This window comes from Vanessa tameamea, chromosome 7 (assembly GCF_037043105.1).
Source record: "Vanessa tameamea isolate UH-Manoa-2023 chromosome 7, ilVanTame1 primary haplotype, whole genome shotgun sequence".
Classification (NCBI taxonomy): Eukaryota; Metazoa; Arthropoda; class Insecta; order Lepidoptera; family Nymphalidae; genus Vanessa; species Vanessa tameamea.
Window position 1 is genome coordinate 3,903,276 of NC_087315.1, and position 21,553 is coordinate 3,924,828.

A 21,553-nucleotide genomic window follows, 5' to 3' on the forward strand; every position below is an offset into this window, starting at 1 on the left:
ATTTGTATATTGTAGTGATACCCAAACGGCCCTAGAAGACCACGTATCTGAAAAACGTTGCAATACGTGAGAAATGGTATACATTCTTATTTTAAATTTCTTCAATGCAAAACGAAAATACAATATAAACATACTATATATTGACGACCTTCGTGGTCGAGTAGTGTGTACACCGGTTTTCATGGGTACGCCACTCCGAGGTCCCGGGTTCGATTCCCGGCCGAGTCGATGTAGAAAAAGTTGATTAGTTTTCTATATTGTCTTGGGTCTGGGTGTTTGTGGTATCGTCGTTACTTCTGAATTTCCATTACACAAGTGATTTTGCTACTTACATTGGGATCAGAGTAATGTATGTGATGTTGTCCAATATTTATTATTATTTATTTATATATATGTCATTATCATACATAAGACTTGTTGTCGATACACTGCTCACAATAACAAAAAAAAGGTTATAAATACATTATTCATTAACATTATCTTAATATCGATGTATTCTATTGACTAGGTTTTTTATTACAAAAATCCAAATGATGTATTCTATATAAATATTCCTGCATATTCATTTAAAACTAATGTCAATAACTAATCGAGAAATGTTTGTAAGGACATTGTTGTTCAGTATAAACTCCTATCAGTGATCTTACGAGCATTGTCTGTATCCTGCCGAGTAACTGCTAATAGGCTTCGGATTACATTCCCTCCGTCGCTGAACGAAGTTTACAGTCGAGCTATTCAGTAAGGATAACCTGCCTCGATAGTCTAAAGACTAGTAGATAGTTGGTTTAAGGCTGTGGATTCTGAGGTTCTTGATTTTCGGGGTTTGAGATCACTTTTCAGATATTCTAATGCCAAACAGTAATACTTAGTATTGTCGTATTCCAGTTTGTCGAGTGCGTGAGCCAGTGTAACTACAGGCGCGTTGGACATCTAAGATGTCATTTGTGGCACATTGGCAATGAAAGGAATGTTTAATATTTCTTACAGCGCCAATGTCTATGAGCATTGGTGACAAATATATATATAAAAAAAGTTTGCGTTCAAACACCATCTTGGGGATGTAAATAGATTAACACACTAACCTTTGAGTAGCAAGATAGTGAAATCTGAATCCTAAAATGACACGTGGCTTTTGTCGAGTGAGACATTTAAAGATAACTTTAATTTACTACTACATATTTTTAGTGTTATACAAAAATTTCATTTTCAAACGACTTCGACTTCGACTTAAATATAAAAACCCTAAATATTGAGTTTTAAATCCAAAAACATAAAATGTAATGGTATTTAACAGAGTTCAATCAAATCAAAATCAAAATTCTCACCTCATTCGAACTCCCTATTAAAATTATATATGCGAAAGTAGGTCTGTCTGTTAAAGTCAAAGTCAAGTCAAAAATCTTTATTCAATATAGAAGTGTTTACACTTCCTTATTGATAGTCAAAAATCTACCACCGGTTCGCAATTTAACACCTCGGACCTGAGAAGAACCAGCGAAAGAAACTCAGCGGGTTATTTTTTTTTCCATTTTGCATGTACAATAATAATTATATTTTAGTTATTTGAAACAGCCTGGAGGCGATCATTTCATTCCCAAGGTGTGCAGTCAACTAAAAAGTAATTAGTGTTGTAATATCCTTTAGCACACAAACGCTCTTTAACGATTCGTTTCGATTTTATTATTGAATAATTTTGATCGTTTTCTGGGATCCTGTTGTAAAAACGTATACATTGCCCCAAAAAAGAGTTACTAACCCTGTGTAATCGGGTACTTGGAGTAACAAGTTTATTCTTGTTCCTAGTGTTAATAGAATGTACGTCACAATTCCTGGGAAAATCATTTATGTTTTTGCGTACATACATAACATTACCAAAAACAAATTGAGAAGCGACAGTCATCATTTTAATTTCTTTAAATTTACCTCTTAACGAATCTTTTGGGCCCAGGTTATAAATTGCACTAATAGTCCTCTTCTGCAGTACAAAAATGGTATTAATGTCAGCTGCATTACCCCAGAGTAGGATGCCATACGACATTATACTGTTGAAATAACTGAAATACACAAGGCGAGCCGTATCCACATCAGTCAAAAGTCTAATTTTTTTTACCGCATAGGCATACCGCATATGGGGGCCCCATATGAGCTTAGAGTCTATTGTCATACCAAGGAACTCTGTTGATTCTAAAACATCTAATGCTTCCGTTTAAAAGTACACTCGTTTTGACACATCTTACATTGGGAGTAGTGAATTTAATACATTTTGTCTTTTTACTATTTAACATTAAATTATTAACACTAAACCAATTTACTATTTCAGAGAGAGCATTGTTCACATCGTCATATATTGAAAGACGTCTTTTTATTTTAAAAATTAAAGAAGCATCATCAGCAAACAATACTATCTCGAGTTTATCACCTAGGAGATGTGGCAGGTCATTTATGTAAACAAGGAAGAGAAATGGTCCAAGAATTGATCCTTGAGGGACCCCCACAGTAACTGGAGACCCGGGAGATCTTTCTTTACTTTTGCATCAACCCTCTGAATCCGATTGCTCAGATACGAAATCAGAAGACTGAGTGCAGTGTCCCTAATTCCATAATGACGTAGCTTCCTGACCAAAGTTTCGTGTTGCACACAATCAAAACCCTTAGATAAATCACAAAATATCCCTAAGGCATCCTGTGACTCCTCCCAGGCTTTGTAAATATTTTTAACGAGCTCAACACCAGCGTCAGTTGTCGAGCGACCCCTTGTAAATCCAAATTGTTTCTTGTGTAGCAACTTGTTATTGTTAAAATGTACTAGCATTTGATTTAGTAATGTTATTTTAATTTTATCAGGTGCGTCAATATATTTTTTTTATATGCAATGATTTAGCTGTATGACATACACGTTTGAATAGTTTAGAGTAGGCACTAACATAACTGATAAATGAAAAAGACCGGTTGTATGATCTTTCACTATAAAGTTCATACAACCTCTGCCTACTCTTGTGAATTCCGACAGTCGCCCAATCATTAAATTTAAGAAAATTCCTGGAATTGACTGTCTTTTAAGTAAATATGGCATTAAATTCTGTTTTAATTAATTTAAAAAAATGTTATAAAGCTTATTAGAATTATCATTTAATTGTAAATATGAGAGCTTTGCCATGATATTACTTCTGAACTTCTCAATTCGATACAAATTGATTGGAAAAAGTGTCTGTTTTAAATCCTTAGTATTATAAAAAATAATTGCGAATTAAATGAAGCCAACTGTCCACAATGATCAGAACTTAACATATTTATAATACATTTATGATTAGGTACACAATTGGTAAATATGTTGTCAATACATGTTGCAGTGGATTCAGTGATTCTAGTTGGTTCTAAGAATAAGTTAATGAGGTTATATGAATATAATAATGATCTGAATCTAATACTTGTGCTATAGTTTTCTAATAAATTTATGTTGAAGTCAACACTAATAAAAATATATTTACTTGATCCAGATAATTTCAATAATGCACTTTCCAATATTTTCTCAAATGCTTCATATAACCCGCTAGGAGGTCTGTATACGCATACAACAATGATATGCTCAAGCTCTGCACAGGCTATTTCAATAGTCTGCTCAATAGTAAGGCTCACAACATTCTTATGTTCTTTAAATTTTAGATTTTTGTTAAAAAGTATTAATGAGCCACCACGTATAGCTTTTTTTCTACTGAACATACTAGCCATCTGGTGACCACTGAAGTTAAACATAAACTGATAATTTACAAGCCAATGTTCTGTTATACATAAAACATCGATGACATTACTGTTTATGAATAACTCAATTTCTAAATCTTTTCCTATCATTGCTTGAATGTTTTGGTGCACCAGGTTTACAAGTTTACTATTATTATTGTTTTGTTTATTTCTAATTTTAAAATTTAGGAATTTATCCAAGGATAAATTACTATTAGGTAAATTAATATTAGTATTAATAATACTTGAGTCAGAGACTACCTCTATTGTCTTAAAATTCAATTTAAATTACTTTTATCAGTGTTAATATAAATAAAATTATTATTTTTATTATACATATGATCCTTGGTAACATTAGACATAAAATAATTATTAATATTGTAAGCAATTAGGTTACCAATTTGTCTTCTGGATTTTATTGGTAGGTACATAGTACCCTCTCTCAACTTAAACTTTAATTTTCGCGGTAGAACTTGGGCTATTTTTTAATTTTGACCCTCAGAAAGTTAAAATGGGGAAGATGGTTTTTATGCTATAATTTTTTATAAATTTCGCGCGGTTAAAGCTAGTTTCAGCTAGTATTTTTTATCCTTATAATGTCGTTAGAGATGCAGTTTTGTAATAAATAATTGAAAGAACTTTCAGAAAAAAAAGTCAATGTTTATTTAGGAAAAAAAAGTGAAAAAATCATAGATTAAAAAATAATAAATAAAAAATCAACTCTATTTACAAATTTGTATCAATAATCGAACTCTCTTAAGTTATGACCTTTATCCTAAATAGGTGTAAAAATTTTATTCACCTAATCATGATAAGGCTTCGTTTTAAAACGACTATATCGATCCTTAATGGCATAACCATCTCCTTGTTTTGTTCATTAAACGTCCCTGATGCCATTTATCATACGTCAGTCCTTATCTCATTTATTTGGGTTCGTGGAAGTTGCACAGTAATTTTTCATTTTAAACACATATGATTTTTTTCATTATTGTAGCAGGATTCTGAATTTATAATTTCTTTTATATTATATAGAATTTTAATATTAATTGCGCTTGATTTTCAATTTAGATTTTTCTATAAGAGTACATACATACATCTCTCATCGCCTCATCTCTCCCCTGTAGTGTAACAAGCGTTTTATTTTGTTGCGGCAGTTCATCGGCAATCCATTCAAAGAATCAAATGTTATCCTAGAAAAATAAACAACGTTTGAACTCCATAAAAGTATTATAACAGTATTTTTCACACGACAAATTAGCCTTTAAAGACGATGTATTTCTAAATTTTGCCTAAATATATCCTATATATGTATAGATGAAGAATAGAATGAGATACTTTGTTTATCATGTTAGCTTCTCAAATAAATTAATTCCTATGTTTTCACTGTAAATAATTATGTAATTAGCGTTGCGCATCTCCAACAATTACCGTTACTCAGATCTGAGTCTACACGACACTCATCGGAGTATCTGCTCGAGTTATAACCTACAATGATTATGTTTACGACCCTACACATAACAATAATAGCGCAGCTAGCACGTCAATAACAAACCAATACAACTGAAATACGGTTCAATAATTGTTGTAGCATATTATTCTGAGGATAATAAACATACTACTATATAAAGTATTATATAATATATATATATTTATAACATATAAGCACCAGATGCTAAGTGGTCACAAAATATTAACCTTATTGTAACACAAATGTGACTTTAGAGAATGATACATTAACTATCAAATGATGTTTATTTTCCATTTTACCCAACTAGAACGTTTCTAGGGTGAATATAGAATAGTTATTACATTATGTTCTTTATTATTAGATCATTAAGAGTCACACTTAAGATACACCTGTGTTTCATCACAGTGAAGAGCATACGATCCTAAAATAACAGCTGAAGAGACCCTTCAAGTGACTTTCAAGTTACAAGATGATTGACCTCTATTTCGTTAGCTTTGAAACGTGTTCCCAAAAAATAATTACAACATAACTGCATTTTATAGCTTAACAAGTTCATCTACATATATCTATAAATATTATAAAAGAAGGTCATTTTCTGTTTCTGTCTATATCTTCGTTTTCTTTTTGTAAACTAATTAACGGATTTTGATGTAATTTTTTATTAAAAGATACAACGATAAAGAGCAAGGTATGTATATGAGTTTCTTAATATTTTGTACAAAATGGCTGAGATAATTTTGTACGTTTTTATCTGTTTCTGTTTCACTAGAAGCTACATTCAAGGTGGTAATCAATATATATAAAACTCTTCCGTTACTGAGTGATTGAGTGACTGAGAGACAACGCACCGCCTAAACCACTGGACCTAGAGACTTGAAATTTGGCACACATATACCTTGAGTATCCTAGAGGTGCACTAAAAAGGGATTTTTCAAAATTCCCTCTGGATAGGGAATAAATGGTATTTATATTTTCGAACCAAAGTAGTTCTATCTCCGTAACTATAATTATTAGGGGTTTCAAATTTACCATACAAGTAGGTTATAGCAACAACAAAAAACTATTTTTAGGATATTTCGGAATTCCCAAAGGATAGGGAATAAACGGGAATTGGAATTTTTTCTTGAAAGTCCGTAGTCCTAGAAACTTGAAATTTGGCATGAAGATAGTTATTATAGCACAATAAACTAAATAAAACTGAAAATCATGATTTTTTTATTTTTTTTTTTGTTTATGAAAATAAACAATATAAATTGATCCCACACTGCGTACATTTTGCTTAGGAGCAGGGCTGTGGTTACATTGGAAATTTTAAAAAACTTGAAATAAGGGAAATATCTTCAAGCATCGTTCCCTTTTGTTAGATCTATGAGCTTTTTACATACCTATAAATATGTATATGGAACCCTCGGTCCACGAGTCCGAATCGCACTTTATTAGGTAGGTTAGTTTCAATTGAATAGTTACTTTTAGGTTTCATTTATTTTTAGTTGGTTTCTTTTTAGTTTGTAATTAGGTTTGCAGGTTAAAGTTGAATAAAATCGTGTCACTGCATTTCTTTAAAATGATTCAGAAAACACACCTCAGAAAATATGTTTGCAAATCCATACTTCCATACTTAATATAATAAATGCGAAAGTAACTCTGTCTGTCTCTCTGTCTCGCTTTCACGCTAAAACTACTAGACCGATTTAAATGAAATTTGCTACACAAATAGTCTAGAGCCTAAAAAAGGACATAGGCTACTTTTTATTTGGAAAAAAGTGCTGTAAAGGGTTGAAAAGGGGGATGAAAGGTTATAAGTTGTTGAAAGTATTGTCATTTTTAGGACTAGAAGCATAAAACTTATATTTTAGAGTGTACACTTATAAACTAACATATCATGACACCCACTAAGGAGCGAATTTTGGAAATTCTACCCCTAAAGGGGTGAAAAAGGGGTTTAACGTTTGTATGGAAGTCCGTAATTTTTTAAATTAGATACATGCAACTTTATTTTTGGGATACTGATTAAAAAGGAGTAGATACTTATTTAAGTGTTTCTGCATATTCTACCCTAACAGGGGTGAAATAAGGGTTGAAAGTTTATATAGAAGTCCGTCATTTTTTAAAATAAAAACATGAAACTGTATTTTTGGGCTACTGATTAAAAATGAGTTGATACGTATTTAAGCGTTTCTGGATATTTTACGCCTAAGGAGGGAAATTGGGTTAACATTTCGTATACAGGTTAGTCTGAAAGTCCGTCATTTTTGAAGTTAGAACCTATGAAATAGACACCAATGTCAACAAAGAGGTCTTACATTAACCTAATATTTTAAGTTAATTTGTAAATATATTCAATTATTCATATTCTACGCGAGCAAAGCCGCGGGTAACAGCTAGTTTTATATATACATAATTTAATCTATTATTTAATCCCCGACAGCACTATGTGTAATATCGTGTAATATACATTACGCAGTTAGACAAATACTTATTGGGAACTACAATGCCACGACAGACTCAAAGATGCACAGATATGTCGACCATATAATACTCCTACTTTTGAGTCTTAAAATCACGCGAACGGAGTAGCGGACACCAGCTGGTACTTAATATATTGCGAGCTGTGTTCCGGTTCGAAGAATAAGTGTGTCAGTGTAATTATAGCCGCAAGGGAACATCTGAGAACTAATTATGACACTGTAGAAATTGATTTATTCTTCCAGCAGTTCCAGAGTAAAGGTGATCGCTAACCTTTGGATTATATATTTTTCTGACTATGAAAAAACCTAAAATGCTAGATAAGCCGCAGACAATAACTAGTTTTTAATATAACAAAAACATGTGAGAATGAGGTACATTTTTTCAAAGCATACATCTAGAAATGTATATATATAAATGTATATATAATTATACACGTATACGCACAACTCAATATATTTACTTTGATCTGATCCACGATATTACCGCATCTGATTTCCCGCGAGAAGCACGACTAACAGCCTATACCACGCTCAAATATGTATTTTTAATTGAGTATTACATATCAATGACCTCGTTATTTTTCAATTATCCACAGTACGAAACATTTCGCGTATATTTATATACCGTTATGGCTATTAAATAATTCGCTAAAGGAAATTATTTCACGACTTACACGATGGTAATATAAATATATTTTCATACTCATATTCGATAGCCGAGATGGCCCAGTGTTTAGAACGCGTGCATCTCAACCGATGATTTCGGGTTCAGAGCCAGGCAGGCACCACTGGATTTTCATGTGCTTAATTTGTATTTATAATTCATCTCGTGCTCGGCGGTGAAAAAAAAACATCGTGAGGAAACCTGCATGTGTCTAATTTCATCGAAACTGTGCCACATGTGTATTCCAACAACCAGCACTGGAGCAGCGTGGTGGAATATGCTCCAAACCTTCTCCTCAAAGGGAGAGGAGGCCTAAGTCCAGCAGTGGGTTTATTTATATTTTCAATTTACAGGCCGCTAATGTATGTATGTAAAAATTCGATTTGCTTTATCTTAATCGATTTAAATATTTTTTACCTACACGTATTCAATTCTAATATTTATAACATTTATCTTAATGAGTTTAATCATCAAAGCAGTATTTATGTAATATAAAGATATATTATCCAATCCAACCAGATAAAAGAAGATTTTATTATATCATAAACACTTTAGCAGTTAAACTTTGAATTCAAACAAATATTCTTTTAAACGTTGATAAAACTTGGTATGTATTTCGGCTTTTTTTTTGTTTTTTAAACGATGGAGCTACTATCGAAGCTTTAGCGTTGAACCTCGGCTAAGTTCGAATATCTGTCAGTGCTGTCGTAGCAGAGTGGATGTGACGCAATCGTGCCGAGCGATCTGCTGATCGGTCACGTAGCACGCGTGAATATTCATGCGAGCGCCGCGCCGCCAGTGCACGTGCCGGGATTATGCCGGCATTCGCGCCTCGCTTGCAGCTAAGCCTTCTGTTTCATCGATGCCTCATTCGCTTTTATATATTTATGTAGACTCCAATGCACTTTATACACCATTTAACGATAACTATTTTCATAAAAATGATGTATATAATAGTTTTATTAGTCATACATTTATGTATGTATATATAGCTTATATTTTATTAGTATGCTTATTAGTTTATTGTTAAATTAGAATATTATATTTATTATATAGAATTATTAAAATGAATTTATTTGTAATATATAATTTGTACGATCGTGCCATCACTTTAATTTGGTCAAGAAGTTTAACGAGCACTACACGGCGGACGACCACGAAACTGCAAACTATGGATGCTTTGTACTGAGACGAGAGGTTGAATCTATTGTAGCTTGAAGTCCTGTCGACTTGAAACTACTCGTCCAAAGAGCTTACTTGAAACTGTCATCAGAAACGCTGAATGCTGATGAACTTATATAAATATGAAAACCCTAACAAACAATATTTTTTAAACTTAAACAATAAATTTTAACCAGTTTGACAATAATTAGGTGGACAATAGTTAGGTGGTGGTAGGAAGGACAGTGCTATCTACTCCATCTTAGAACGATGGCCCCTATAACAATTTTCTTCGTTGAAGCTTAGTTGAAATGCTCCATCAGATCGACCATGTTCACCAGAATAATGTTCCACTTATTTCGACATTATAAAATTAGCTTACAGGAAAAGAGGTAAAAAGATAGAAATATTTTTCACCGAAAAACGTGGAAGGCTCTTTAAGTACCGATTTTTTAAGTTTAATGATAGGGAATAGTTGTAGGAAAAAATGGCACCGTTATAATTTAGTATAACGTATATTAGGCAATCTGTGTAACTAGACTGTTATCTGGTTCTTCCTTGGTATACGAGTGTACACTTTTTTGACAGCCAACCTTTGCGTACAAAACTTGGACTCTCATGTAATCTTTAAACTATACACAAAGCTATTTAATTGGCTAAGCGACACGCGAGGTCACTGAAACTTATAGTGATTTTGTAATCGGTCGCTTAATATTTAAACATGGACCAGAAACGTTTTCTCCCATTCACCGTCTTCATTCTGTCGCTGGTTAGCAAAACGGAGTAATATACATATAATATGAAAAAAGGGTTTTTGAATTACAGTTAACAGTATAATATAACACGTAAAGAATATGAAATGATTTTTAGTCTATTTATCACATAATTTGTTCGTTATTACAATTTGAATTAATTAAATCTATAATACGATTGTTGTAAATGATGTGTTATATTACGAGGTATTTGCAATTCAATCGCGGTTTCTGTACGCGAGTGGTGCGAACACGTGCTAGGTCGTTTTATTAAAATAGCTGAACATACCGCGACTATCTCCCTGTCACGAAATGGAGCTGAAAATGAGACAGCAGATTTTGAGTGAATATTAGATCAATGATTTGTGAAAAAAGTACTTTGTACAAAAAACATGAGAAATGTTACACCCTCGTAAAATACAATTTATTTTGTTGTTCACGCTTTACAAACGAACAGAGTCAAATATTAACCCAAATTTATGTTACAAATATTTCTGTCAAAAACATTTCAGAGATATACAGGCGTATTTTGAAATAATTTATACACCACTATTTTTTGTCAGCGGGTTCGGCCGAATATTATAGCGCGGTCGTAAGTTATGGTATAAAAAAGTACCTTCTTTCAGGTTCAAGCTTGCTTCATGCCAAAACTCATCAAATTGGGTGCGTTGGCTAAACAGTTATGAAATCGTAACAGACAGACAAAACTTTCAAATTGATTATATAACAGTATAGATTCGTTAGATTGCAATAAACCTGTCTGTCAGATTTAGAAAAGATATCTTAAGCCTAAAAAATCGAACCGGAAAAATCGACAACAGCGCGATTTTTTAGGGCATTTTCTGCCATGCACAACAACTCTGTGGAACCAACTTTCGCTGATGGTTTTTCCGAACCAATAGGGCTTGGGAACCTTCAAAAAAAGAGTGTACACATTCATTAGAGTTCGGTAACACACCTGCAAGCACGGTATTGTAGATGTCCATAAGCGGTGGTAGTCACTTTCCATCAGGTGAGCCTCCTGCCAGAATGCCAACTCTTCATAAAAAAAGATATGAATACAAACGATTCAAGTATGTATGTATAGATATTGATTGCTATAACGTGTTCGTTATGACAAGAGTGCAATGAAAAATTCCATATTTTCGGACAATATTTTGTCTGCTTTTGAACGTATACGTGCTCTCATTTTTCATTATTGCTTTCAAAGGGAACTTTGACGAATTTTCATGAAATGATAAAAATAGGTCGACGTTTCACTGTTTCAGTCAAAAATGTATAATTGTTTCGTGAAATGTAATTTAAAAATAAGTATTAATAAAACGTAGCTTCATTTGTCAGTGAAGTTATATAATCATCATCATCAAATAGTGTCCCATTCCTTTATTGGAGGTTTGCAATGTATATGGTACGCCGTAAACAGGATTAGCCTAACGTACTTTAACTTATCTACATAAATAATAATTAGGATTTGGACGTCAGGCGTCAGGCGTAAAAGAGTTACCTATGTCCTCCATTGGGGTTCAAGCTGACGTCATTCCTAATTTTATCAAAGTCAGTTCACTGGTTTGACCATGAAAAAGCAACATACAGCCAACAAACATAGACAGACAGGCATTTTATACTAATAAATTATCCTTCGAAATCTATCCCAGTAGTGCAATATTTAAAATATATCGCTTTATTTTGTATAGGAACTGGAAAATGATCCGTAGAAAGAGAGCCGCGGACTGAAACTACATTTATTAATATAATGGAACGAGTGAGTCTTGTGGACAATTCAAATATAAGGCTGTTTACTGGAGCACAATGCTGCTAGTTTGTCGGCACTGCTTGTGACACTTTATAACGAGTACACGTTGCGGTCATCTAAACTTTGTCACGTACAATTTCCGGAGAGGATAATAATACAAATATTACTGTTACACAACTACAGGTTCTATATTGTTACAGACGAAAAAGTGACGTCAGCAATGTTTCCGGTCAGTAATTTCACACCGTGACGTTTCAAGTGTTGAAAGTTATAAAGTTCTTTGTTATCTTCAATTTGTAAACAATAATTTCAATTCACAAAAGTAAATCATAAATCATAAAAATATATTTTTTGTTGAGAAATTCTCATCAGCAGCCCAGAGAGCACTGTGACTGAACTCTTAGCGGTCGTGTCGGATTTGCCGTCGCATCGGATTATAAGTCTGACGGTATAGTTGTGTTTCCTTACACTTGTGAACTATAAATTAGTAAACAGTTGGCTAGGATATCTCGAAAATGGCTGCAGTGGCAGTGAAATCTGTCACGAGAATTTCACCAATAAAATATATGAACGGATTAAAACATGACATGAGTAGATCTTACGGAACATATTATCTATTAGAAGTTCAAAACAATATATTGAAGAGCTCTAGTTATACTAAGTTAATTTCAGAAAGAATATTCAAGAGAAATATAGCTAAACAGTCCAATACGAATCGACTGCATTTACAATAACTAAATAAAGATATAATGACAAAGCAACATGAATTTACGATGATATTATTGTTAAAAGTATTTCAATCACATATGAAATAGAATGAGAAAATCCAAGTAAATGAGAGCCAAAAAATATAGTCTCGTTCAAGAAGTATAACATAAAGTATAATAGTTATAGTATGGATCTATTTCTAAACGTAATATATTAGTGAAACGTAACATATTACTGGCTCAAGTAATATCGCACTGCTGTACGCACTAGTTGGGTGCGGGGAGGTGAACTCTAGGTCTAGTTACGAACGGAGCACAGCATAGGAGGGGTCGTGGATGCGTTATATCTCCACGGCCCCATAAACGGAGAGTTTAATCTTGTGCGAAAACGGGCATCGTAACCATTTTATAAGAATTTTCAAATTAAATTATAAAAAAAATATTTCAATTTTGTTGAGAATTCCACATTCTCCTCCAGCGACCCAGGTATGTTTCAGAAGGTTAAGTGTGTGCTTTGTGCCTGTAATAAAACTAGCTCATTCGTCGTACAAACAAAAAGATAGAGCAATATCACCTATTGCTACTAACTGGTAGGATTATTGACAAGTTGATGGTGCCTATCCATACAAGCTTACATCATTACCACCAAAATCAATAAATTCACCAAGATATTTAATTGTACCGCAGTCAACATCATTCACAGATAAATAGTTTTACAAGTATCAAAATTAAATACAGACCCGTATTTCATAGCTATATAAAATTTTATAAAAAAAAAAACAAAATAATATGTTTTTTTTTCGACAAAATGAAGATTGACGTCAGTAACCGCTTTACTTGTGCGCACCGACCTTTCCCAATTCGTGTTTTAACTACGGTTTCATCTGACTAATATCTCTGAGGTCTCACCCGTCTCTTAATTAACAATTATACGAACGAAGGTCAAATAGAAAAAGTTTTGTGTCAGTTGATTAAACTGTTATGCGAACTACCTGTGTAAAATTTACAATGAAATAAATGTATAACTTCTTTATTGATTTATTGTAAGTAATACTCACTTTACATATACCTAGGTATTCTACCGCCACACAGCAATACCTAGTATTGTTGTGTTCCAGTTTGAACTAATAGTGTGACATAAGGTACCAGGGACTTAATGAAGGTCAAAAGTTTTCGCTTTGACAACTGTAAGGAATAGTTAATATGTCTATGGGCGGTGGTGATCACTTACGATCAGGTGGACTACATAGTTTAATCCTCCATGGCCAAATAAGAATATATAGAAACAATGGTTAAATACATTCCTCGAAGGTCCATAACAACGAAGATTTAATTGTTTTGAGTGAAATCAGTTCATTAACTAAGAAGTACGTACAGATTCACTTGCGAAGACACGCACCTTCGTGTCTTATTATCAGCGTGTATCAGTATAAATGTCTTAGTGTGCGTGAGGCGAAAATAATACTAATTAGATTATGTTTGTAATAATTAAACGATAATTTAACATAAGCATAAACATAGCCTTCATAAGTAAAAAATATGAGTTCGTTAATAGTGTGTATAAAATAAAATAATTATGAAAATTTCATTGCTAACAAGTGTTTTATGCTAAAAATAACATATTACAATAGTTATAATTGCAAAAAAAACACAACAAATAAAAAACGAGCGTAATAAATACGTCACAATAAGCCCGCACTCGGCGTGACATCTTCGCGCCATTTAACTCGCGACACGCAATTTCTGTTTATAGCGGACACTGTGATCCCAACACAAAATATTACAACGGCACGCTATCTCACTTACAAAGCCTTTTATTTATATAACCGCGACCGCGCGGAACCACTGTCCATAGTTGTAAGTTTGTAGAACAAAAGTGTCTGGCACGCGTTCTCTCGGAGAAATCATTGTCTCCATTTACACTTTTACTCAACGAATTTTAGCGATGTGTAGCATTGCAGTAATATTTTGCTCCAACTTAAATAATTTAAAAGAAAATGATTTTATAAAAATCTGTATAAAGTTTGGCGAAAGCTTTCTCTTCTCTAGAGGAGCAGGCTTAGAGCTTATTCCGTCACCATCCATCAATTACGTCGGTAGATTCTTTCATGATGATTTGAACCCGCAATTTATTATTAAGATTCATATATTTTAACCACTGGACCATAAAGCTCTCTGTTATACATTTATTATGATTTAAAAATGTGTCACCCATACCAAAAAGAATTCGTGAAAAGTTAGAGCGTTTCCCCCATCTCAGCTACAGTTGTCTGTGGTAATAACATAAGCCTGGTATTCGTTTTATACTATAAATGCAATCATGTGATTAGTAACAAATATTACGAAGCCCTTATAGTATTGTGATTTGATTAACATACATTTAGTCTGTTGTGTCGGGGTAACTAGTATACTAATACAAATAAATAGGTACCTCAGTCAGAACTGCTTTTGAAGTAGGTAAAGTGCAATTCAATGTCGTCGGTTAGTCGCACAGCGTTCGCCCGAAGATATCAGACATAAGAATACGCAACCTTATACTCGTACAGTCTCAGAAACTCATCCAATATTGGACCGCTTTGTCGACAGCCAATGTAAAAACTTTTGTTTCCTATACTAGACGAGCAATATTTTAATCCAAAATGTATTTAATTTAAAGTTTGTTATAGATTTATTAATATTTGTCATTCATATATAAGTTATCATCAGTCTGCATATTCTCAGACAAAAAAAAAACAAACAAAAAAACAAAAAATAAACAGTGTAGGTTATAGCCGTGTCACTTCCAGCAGTCTCTCCCTGTCGCAGCGTTTAGTCTCGTTGTGGCGACAGTCGCATGTTGCCACTAATTGTGATGGCTTCATTAATTATGCTAAAGAGCCCTAATATTCAGCTAGTAACAGTACTCTGTGCACTCAACACAATTACTTTTCACCGATCGATAAATCCTGCATCATTCGTAAGAATTAATAACAGTAATATAATATTTACTTTTAAACAATACCATACCTATATGTATGAAAAAAACCTATTTCACTAAAGATGCAATGATATATACAAAAAAAAACAAGGTTGGACTTTTCGAAATTGCTTCAAGTCGTATTATAGTGGCCGGAACTATAATTGTCAGAAACTTAGATTTGGTAAATATAATCTAGTTAATAACATTTTAATATGCAAACAATTTCGCAAATGGAGTACTAAAAAAGATTTTTGGAAAATTCGTCCTTTAACGGGATTAAATAAGATAAAGTTTTTTTGGAAGTTCGTCGGTTTTAAACTCCCGTCTTCACAATATGGCGCGGAGCGAGGGTTTACATGACTCTATAAATAAATACAAATGGATATAATTCATATTAAAAGACGAAATCTTGTTTGTAGTTAATTTCCGTAATAAGGTATACTTTTCAACTTTATAGGATATTTTCGAGATATTTTCGATGCCTACGTTAAGTCGTCTTACCTGCTGTCATCGGTACTAACACGATATTAATCAACGTCTCTTCCTGTCAGTCCGCACACCGTACCACGTCGTTTCCCGTTGCGGTGAGGCAATCATAAATCATAAGTTACTTTCACCGTCCTTACAGAATTCTCTTAAAAACAATCTTAAAGTTGTCCACCGCAGAAACTATGACTTTTAAAATCATGTCTCTGATATATTAAAACTATACCTTTGAGACTTGATATGGCCTAACATATGAATTTTATTTCAAGATCGCTCTTTTAAATCAAGCTTAAGTCTACTAATTTTTCATCTGCCTATTTTTTTTTTTAATCTATGTCAATTTATGTCACACACAAAAAAAAGAAGCATGTGTCGCGTGAAATTCTGCCACAAAATCTGCACTGGAGCAGCATAGAGGATTTAGCTTCAACAATACTTCTTAAAGAGTAAAGAAGACTTTAAACCTAAAATTGTTTACGGATTATTTATATACATTAGTATCAAAATTAGTAGTTACCCGTTACTGAGTTATAATAACGTTGCAACAGTATGAAGATATGACGTCTATCCGAACGAACAGATTCACGTGTTTTCCGGGACACGGGCGTGTAAATAGTAAATACTGAAAAAGTGAAAATTTCAATGTCTCAAACAAACTGCAACTAAAAATGTATTCACAAAATAATCCATTGCTTTTATATGCCATACACTTAACCTCGGGACCTGTCTCATAAGCCAGCCGGACTAAAAAGCACAGAACTGCTTATTTAATGTCAAAGTCAAGTCAAAGTCAAAAATCTTTATTCAATGTAGAAGTGATCACACTTGCTTATTGATTATAAAAAATCTACCACCGGTTCTGAAATTAACACCTCGGACCTGAGAAGAACCGGCGAAAGAAACTCAGCGGGATATCTTTTTTTTTTTTTATTTCATTTTCACAAATGTAGTATAGTTTTTGTACAATAATAATAAACACATTTTCGTTATTTGAAACAGTCTGGAGGTGATTATTTCATTCCCAAGGTGTGCAGTCAACTAAAAAGTAATTAGTGTTATAATATCCTTTAGCACACAAACGCTTTTTAATGATTCGTTTAAACTTTATAATTGAATATTTTTGAACGTTTTCTGGGATCCTGTTGTAAAAACATATACATTGCCCCAAAAAAGAGTTACTAACTCTGTGTAATCGGGTACTTGGAGTAATAAGTTTATTCTTGTTCATAGTATTAATGACGAATGAATCTTAACATTTTATATTCCTTTTTATATTGTAAAGTTTTTTAGTGCAATTTTTCAATAACAATCGATCAAAATATAAAAAGAAATAAATTTACAAATATCAGAGAATTATAAACGATATAGTTTACAATCATTAATCCATATATCCTGATAAATGACATAAATATTATTAAAGCTATAGAGTATGACTACGTCACAATCAGGTCGAGCATCGGGTGTTAAATGTGATTCTTGAATAGCTTTACTAAGCGAGAGCGCGTCGGTTATTTTTCGATCGGTTGCACATGGATTACTCTCTCACTGTCGACACTGCACCGGACCCCACCGCCGGACTCAGGCAGGACGCGTTTATTCCACTGTTTAAACATATGTACGTCGCGGGAATAGGCAATCAGTTCAGCTTTTCAAATACGGAATCAAAGCTAAATACAATTGAAACTTTACTAATCTGAGTATTAATTGGAAGTTAATCAAACGTAAATATTAGTAATAAATGAATGATAGATTCTAATTAATAAGTATGATGATGTTTTTTTTTTAAGATTTACACAAAAACTTATATTATAATAACACTAATTCGTGACCCTCATTAAAATGGAGTCTTGGTATTTTTTTATATTATATTTTGAGGGCAGTCATATACTATACGATGTATATGCAATTGCAATATTTTTAAGATTATTATGTCAATGTAGTTATAGACAAAGTTGTCGGTCGGGTCATATTCCAAGCGAACACTGCCAAAACAAAAAGATGTATAAAAAAACTTTAAATGTACGATATATACAATATACACAATAAAACCTTTTTATTTAAATCTTATATAAGTTAGACACAGCAATTATGAGAAAAAAATTAACAATTTTCTTTTATATGTCACACTATTATAAAAACAAAACATTATCTGTTGAAACTTGACATAAGAAAAACATCTTCCCATGCGTACGTACGATGCAACCTATTTCCAAGACATTAATTTCATTCAAATATCTATACTAATATTATAAATGCAAAAGTAACTCTAAAAGTCTGTGAATGACAGACAGAGTTACTTTGTTGCTGTTGCTCTTTCTTCTCATCTTTTCTTCTTTTGTTTTGATGTGATGAAATTTGGTATGAAGTACGCTTAAACCGGAAGGAAATGAGCTACTTTTTTATGCCTATATATAACGAGCGAAAAGTATGAAAATAGCTACATAAAGTTTAATTATATCAATATTGTTACGAAATTATACTATACGAATAAATAAAAAAGTCAAATTTCATTTTCCGCCCTCCCAATCATTTAAAGGTTGACTCTATTGTTTCGTTTTACAAAGTATTCCACGCTCTTCGTCCGCCATAACCGTTAACCTCGCTCCGTTGCTCGGACATTCGACTAATTAAATTATTAGCCTAATCTCCAATTATCCCGAATGCTTTTATAATGTACTAGTTCCCAGTACAGTCTTCGCACGGATATCACGAAATTTTTTTTAACCAATGAGATATAGATACGATCCCCGATCGATTCGTCCATACTATGCAACTACTAATGCCTCATGTAACACGGCTCTCGTTTCCACGCACTTTTTTAAACCGTCCATATCATTTTAAAGTTTTTAAAATAATATATTAAAAAGTAAACAGTAAACATTTTTATATTCAAAGAAGGGGGGGAAAATATCGAGGATTATTTAGTTAAATTTGCACAACATATATAAATCCTTGTCAAAGTAAATTAAACTAAACAATCCTCGATATTTTCCTCCCTTCTTTAAATATAAAAATGTTTACTGTAAGTTGTCTAGGTGATTTTACTGTAAACATTATGGAGACCAACAAATGTCTGTTACAAAGTTATTTTTATATCTGTTATACTGGTATATACTGGTTCGACAGCGCTTTGAAGGCTGGGACCAACAATTTTTAATTATGTCTCAAATAATACTAACATATCAATACCTAACATAACCAATTTTTGTCCCGAAACTAAAAACTAAAATAATATGAAAGTTCATCATTAGATTAATAGTTTTTGTGTGAATCCTGAATAAACGAACAAACAAAAGTTACACACAATATTAGTATGATAAACTGGAATAGGTAGAGAGAATATTTTTCTAATACCAGATATTTATTGATTCTGAGTTCTGTGCACGTAATTTCAAGAACATTTTTAAAATAGAACTCCGACGTTGAAAAAAATTCTACCTACTAATTACGTATGAAAAAAACTTTTTTAGATTAAAAAAAAAAAGTTTTTTTTTACCTAATAAATAGAAATTTTAAATGGAATCTTTATAGCTATTACAAAGATAAACGAAATAAATTTGTATACATATATACAATAATTCACCATAGAATATTAACAACTATGAGCCAGCTTAAAGATTTATTTTTGAAATGTAATTAATATCTATAACAAGATGAACATACACAATCTACCATCGCGCTATTTTAAAAACATTTATTTACTAATAATAATGCATATTTAAATTAAAGATATAGAAATCGGTTCTGTGATTTATTATAAATACATAGACGTCATTACTTTCATACTTATAAGATTAGTACAGCTTATATAATCGATCCATAATTGCCGTTAACTCAGTGCAAGATATAAAATTTTACACGAATATCTTCAAATCGTCTCAACACATTTAGCATCAGTACTAATGTTATGATATTATTGCTACACATCTGTGTAACTCAATCTATACAATATGTTAAATAAGTTCAAATGTTTTTAATGTCGTACCAGTTCGACAATTGCTATGATTTCCTTGTACGTGGTCTCGAGGCGGTGTTAAAGTTAGCTCGCTATACATGAAACGCGTACAAAGCGGGAAATTATCGCGTAAATGGATCCACCCCGCACCCCGCATCCCTTGAGACCTGCGCTCTAAATAGAGCCTTTAAAACCGTACTTAATTGACAATTCCGCTACTCGTAATTCTTTTGTTAAGCACTAACTTTCGTCATCCTCTGGAAACCTTTTAATTTTTTGTACGAATCTGGTTTTGAAAAAAATAAAGCATATTATAATCATGATTACTCGCTTCGCTAATGCCATTTTTGGGGTCGTATATTGTGTTTCGCATTGAAAGGATTTCTTAGACCTTTACGGCCAGTCATCTATCTGACGCCTACGGTCCTTCGGAATGCTTTTACTGGTGGGTTGGTTTCCCACTGTATGAATATGTTATATGTGAGTTGGTGGTTAAACCTAAAAAAATCTTTAGACGTCTCTTACAACACGTACTATATATGACATATTATGAGAACAGTGAAAACTGTATTCATAAAAATATGATTAAACAGAACAAAACAAAAGTTAGTTTTTAAATCGCATTGTTTCATACAATGCTTTCAATGCTTAGTCGCGTTTGCACCGGCTTAGCCGAGGTCATAAAACAGTTCGCGCATCCCGAGAGAATGCTGAGGGCTTACTGTTGTCACAAGCGCGCGATTAATGCAAACTAACATTCATTTTATTACCACTTGTATAATAATACATTAATAAAATAGTATTGGTACCTGTATTTAAGCAATACCGCGCTCCACTTTTTTATAAAACTATTAAGCTTTTGTACTCAAACCTTATATTATCAATGTATGCCATGATTTAGTGTGAAAGAAAGTAAACTGGCTGCTATTATTAAGATCTGTAAAATTGTAAATCATTTATTAACATAAGAATTAATAACATTAAGTGCTTAAATATATACAAATATGAATTAAAAATAGTTACTGTATATATCTTGACCGCGTGGAATGGTGGCAAGTATGTATGTACATATTCAAAAATATTTTGATGTTCATACTTGATTAATGAATCGGTAGAAATGGCTGGTGAGCTGGAAAACAAAATTCTTATTAGCACGTGATATTTTTAGTAATGATAATAGTGTCAAAAGATTCCTTAAGCGCCACGTGGGCCACCGCTATGGTAGTCGATGTATTTTCAATAGACATCGCCTTGTATTTTTTAAATAAAGAGGTTCAGTATTATTTGCTCTTGAGTTGTCACGTGTGTGCATCGTAACGATATATTGCTATACCTCTAATTACGAATAATAATATATTAAATTTAACTGTTTATCTTAATTTTATTGTAATGTAATATTAACCTTGTTATCATGCAGAAATAAATCGTTGGTATGAATTGGT

The 21,553-nt window shown here is 32.6% G+C and overlaps 1 protein-coding gene across 2 annotated transcripts in view; it reads left to right on the plus strand.

Moving 5' to 3' along the window:
• The window catches only part of LOC113401172 (large ribosomal subunit protein eL24), a 424,188-nt gene that overhangs the window by 384,389 nt on the left and 18,246 nt on the right, over nt 1–21,553 (plus strand). Inside the window, exon 1 of one of the 2 annotated variants that reach the window (XM_064215277.1) lies at nt 13,520–13,524. The exons of the other annotated variant lie outside the window; for it this stretch is intronic. Within the exon in view, the coding sequence (XP_064071347.1) occupies nt 13,520–13,524 (5 nt within the window). Of the gene's footprint in view, nt 1–13,519; nt 13,525–21,553 lie in introns of those variants that run through there. 2 annotated transcript variants of the gene reach the window in all.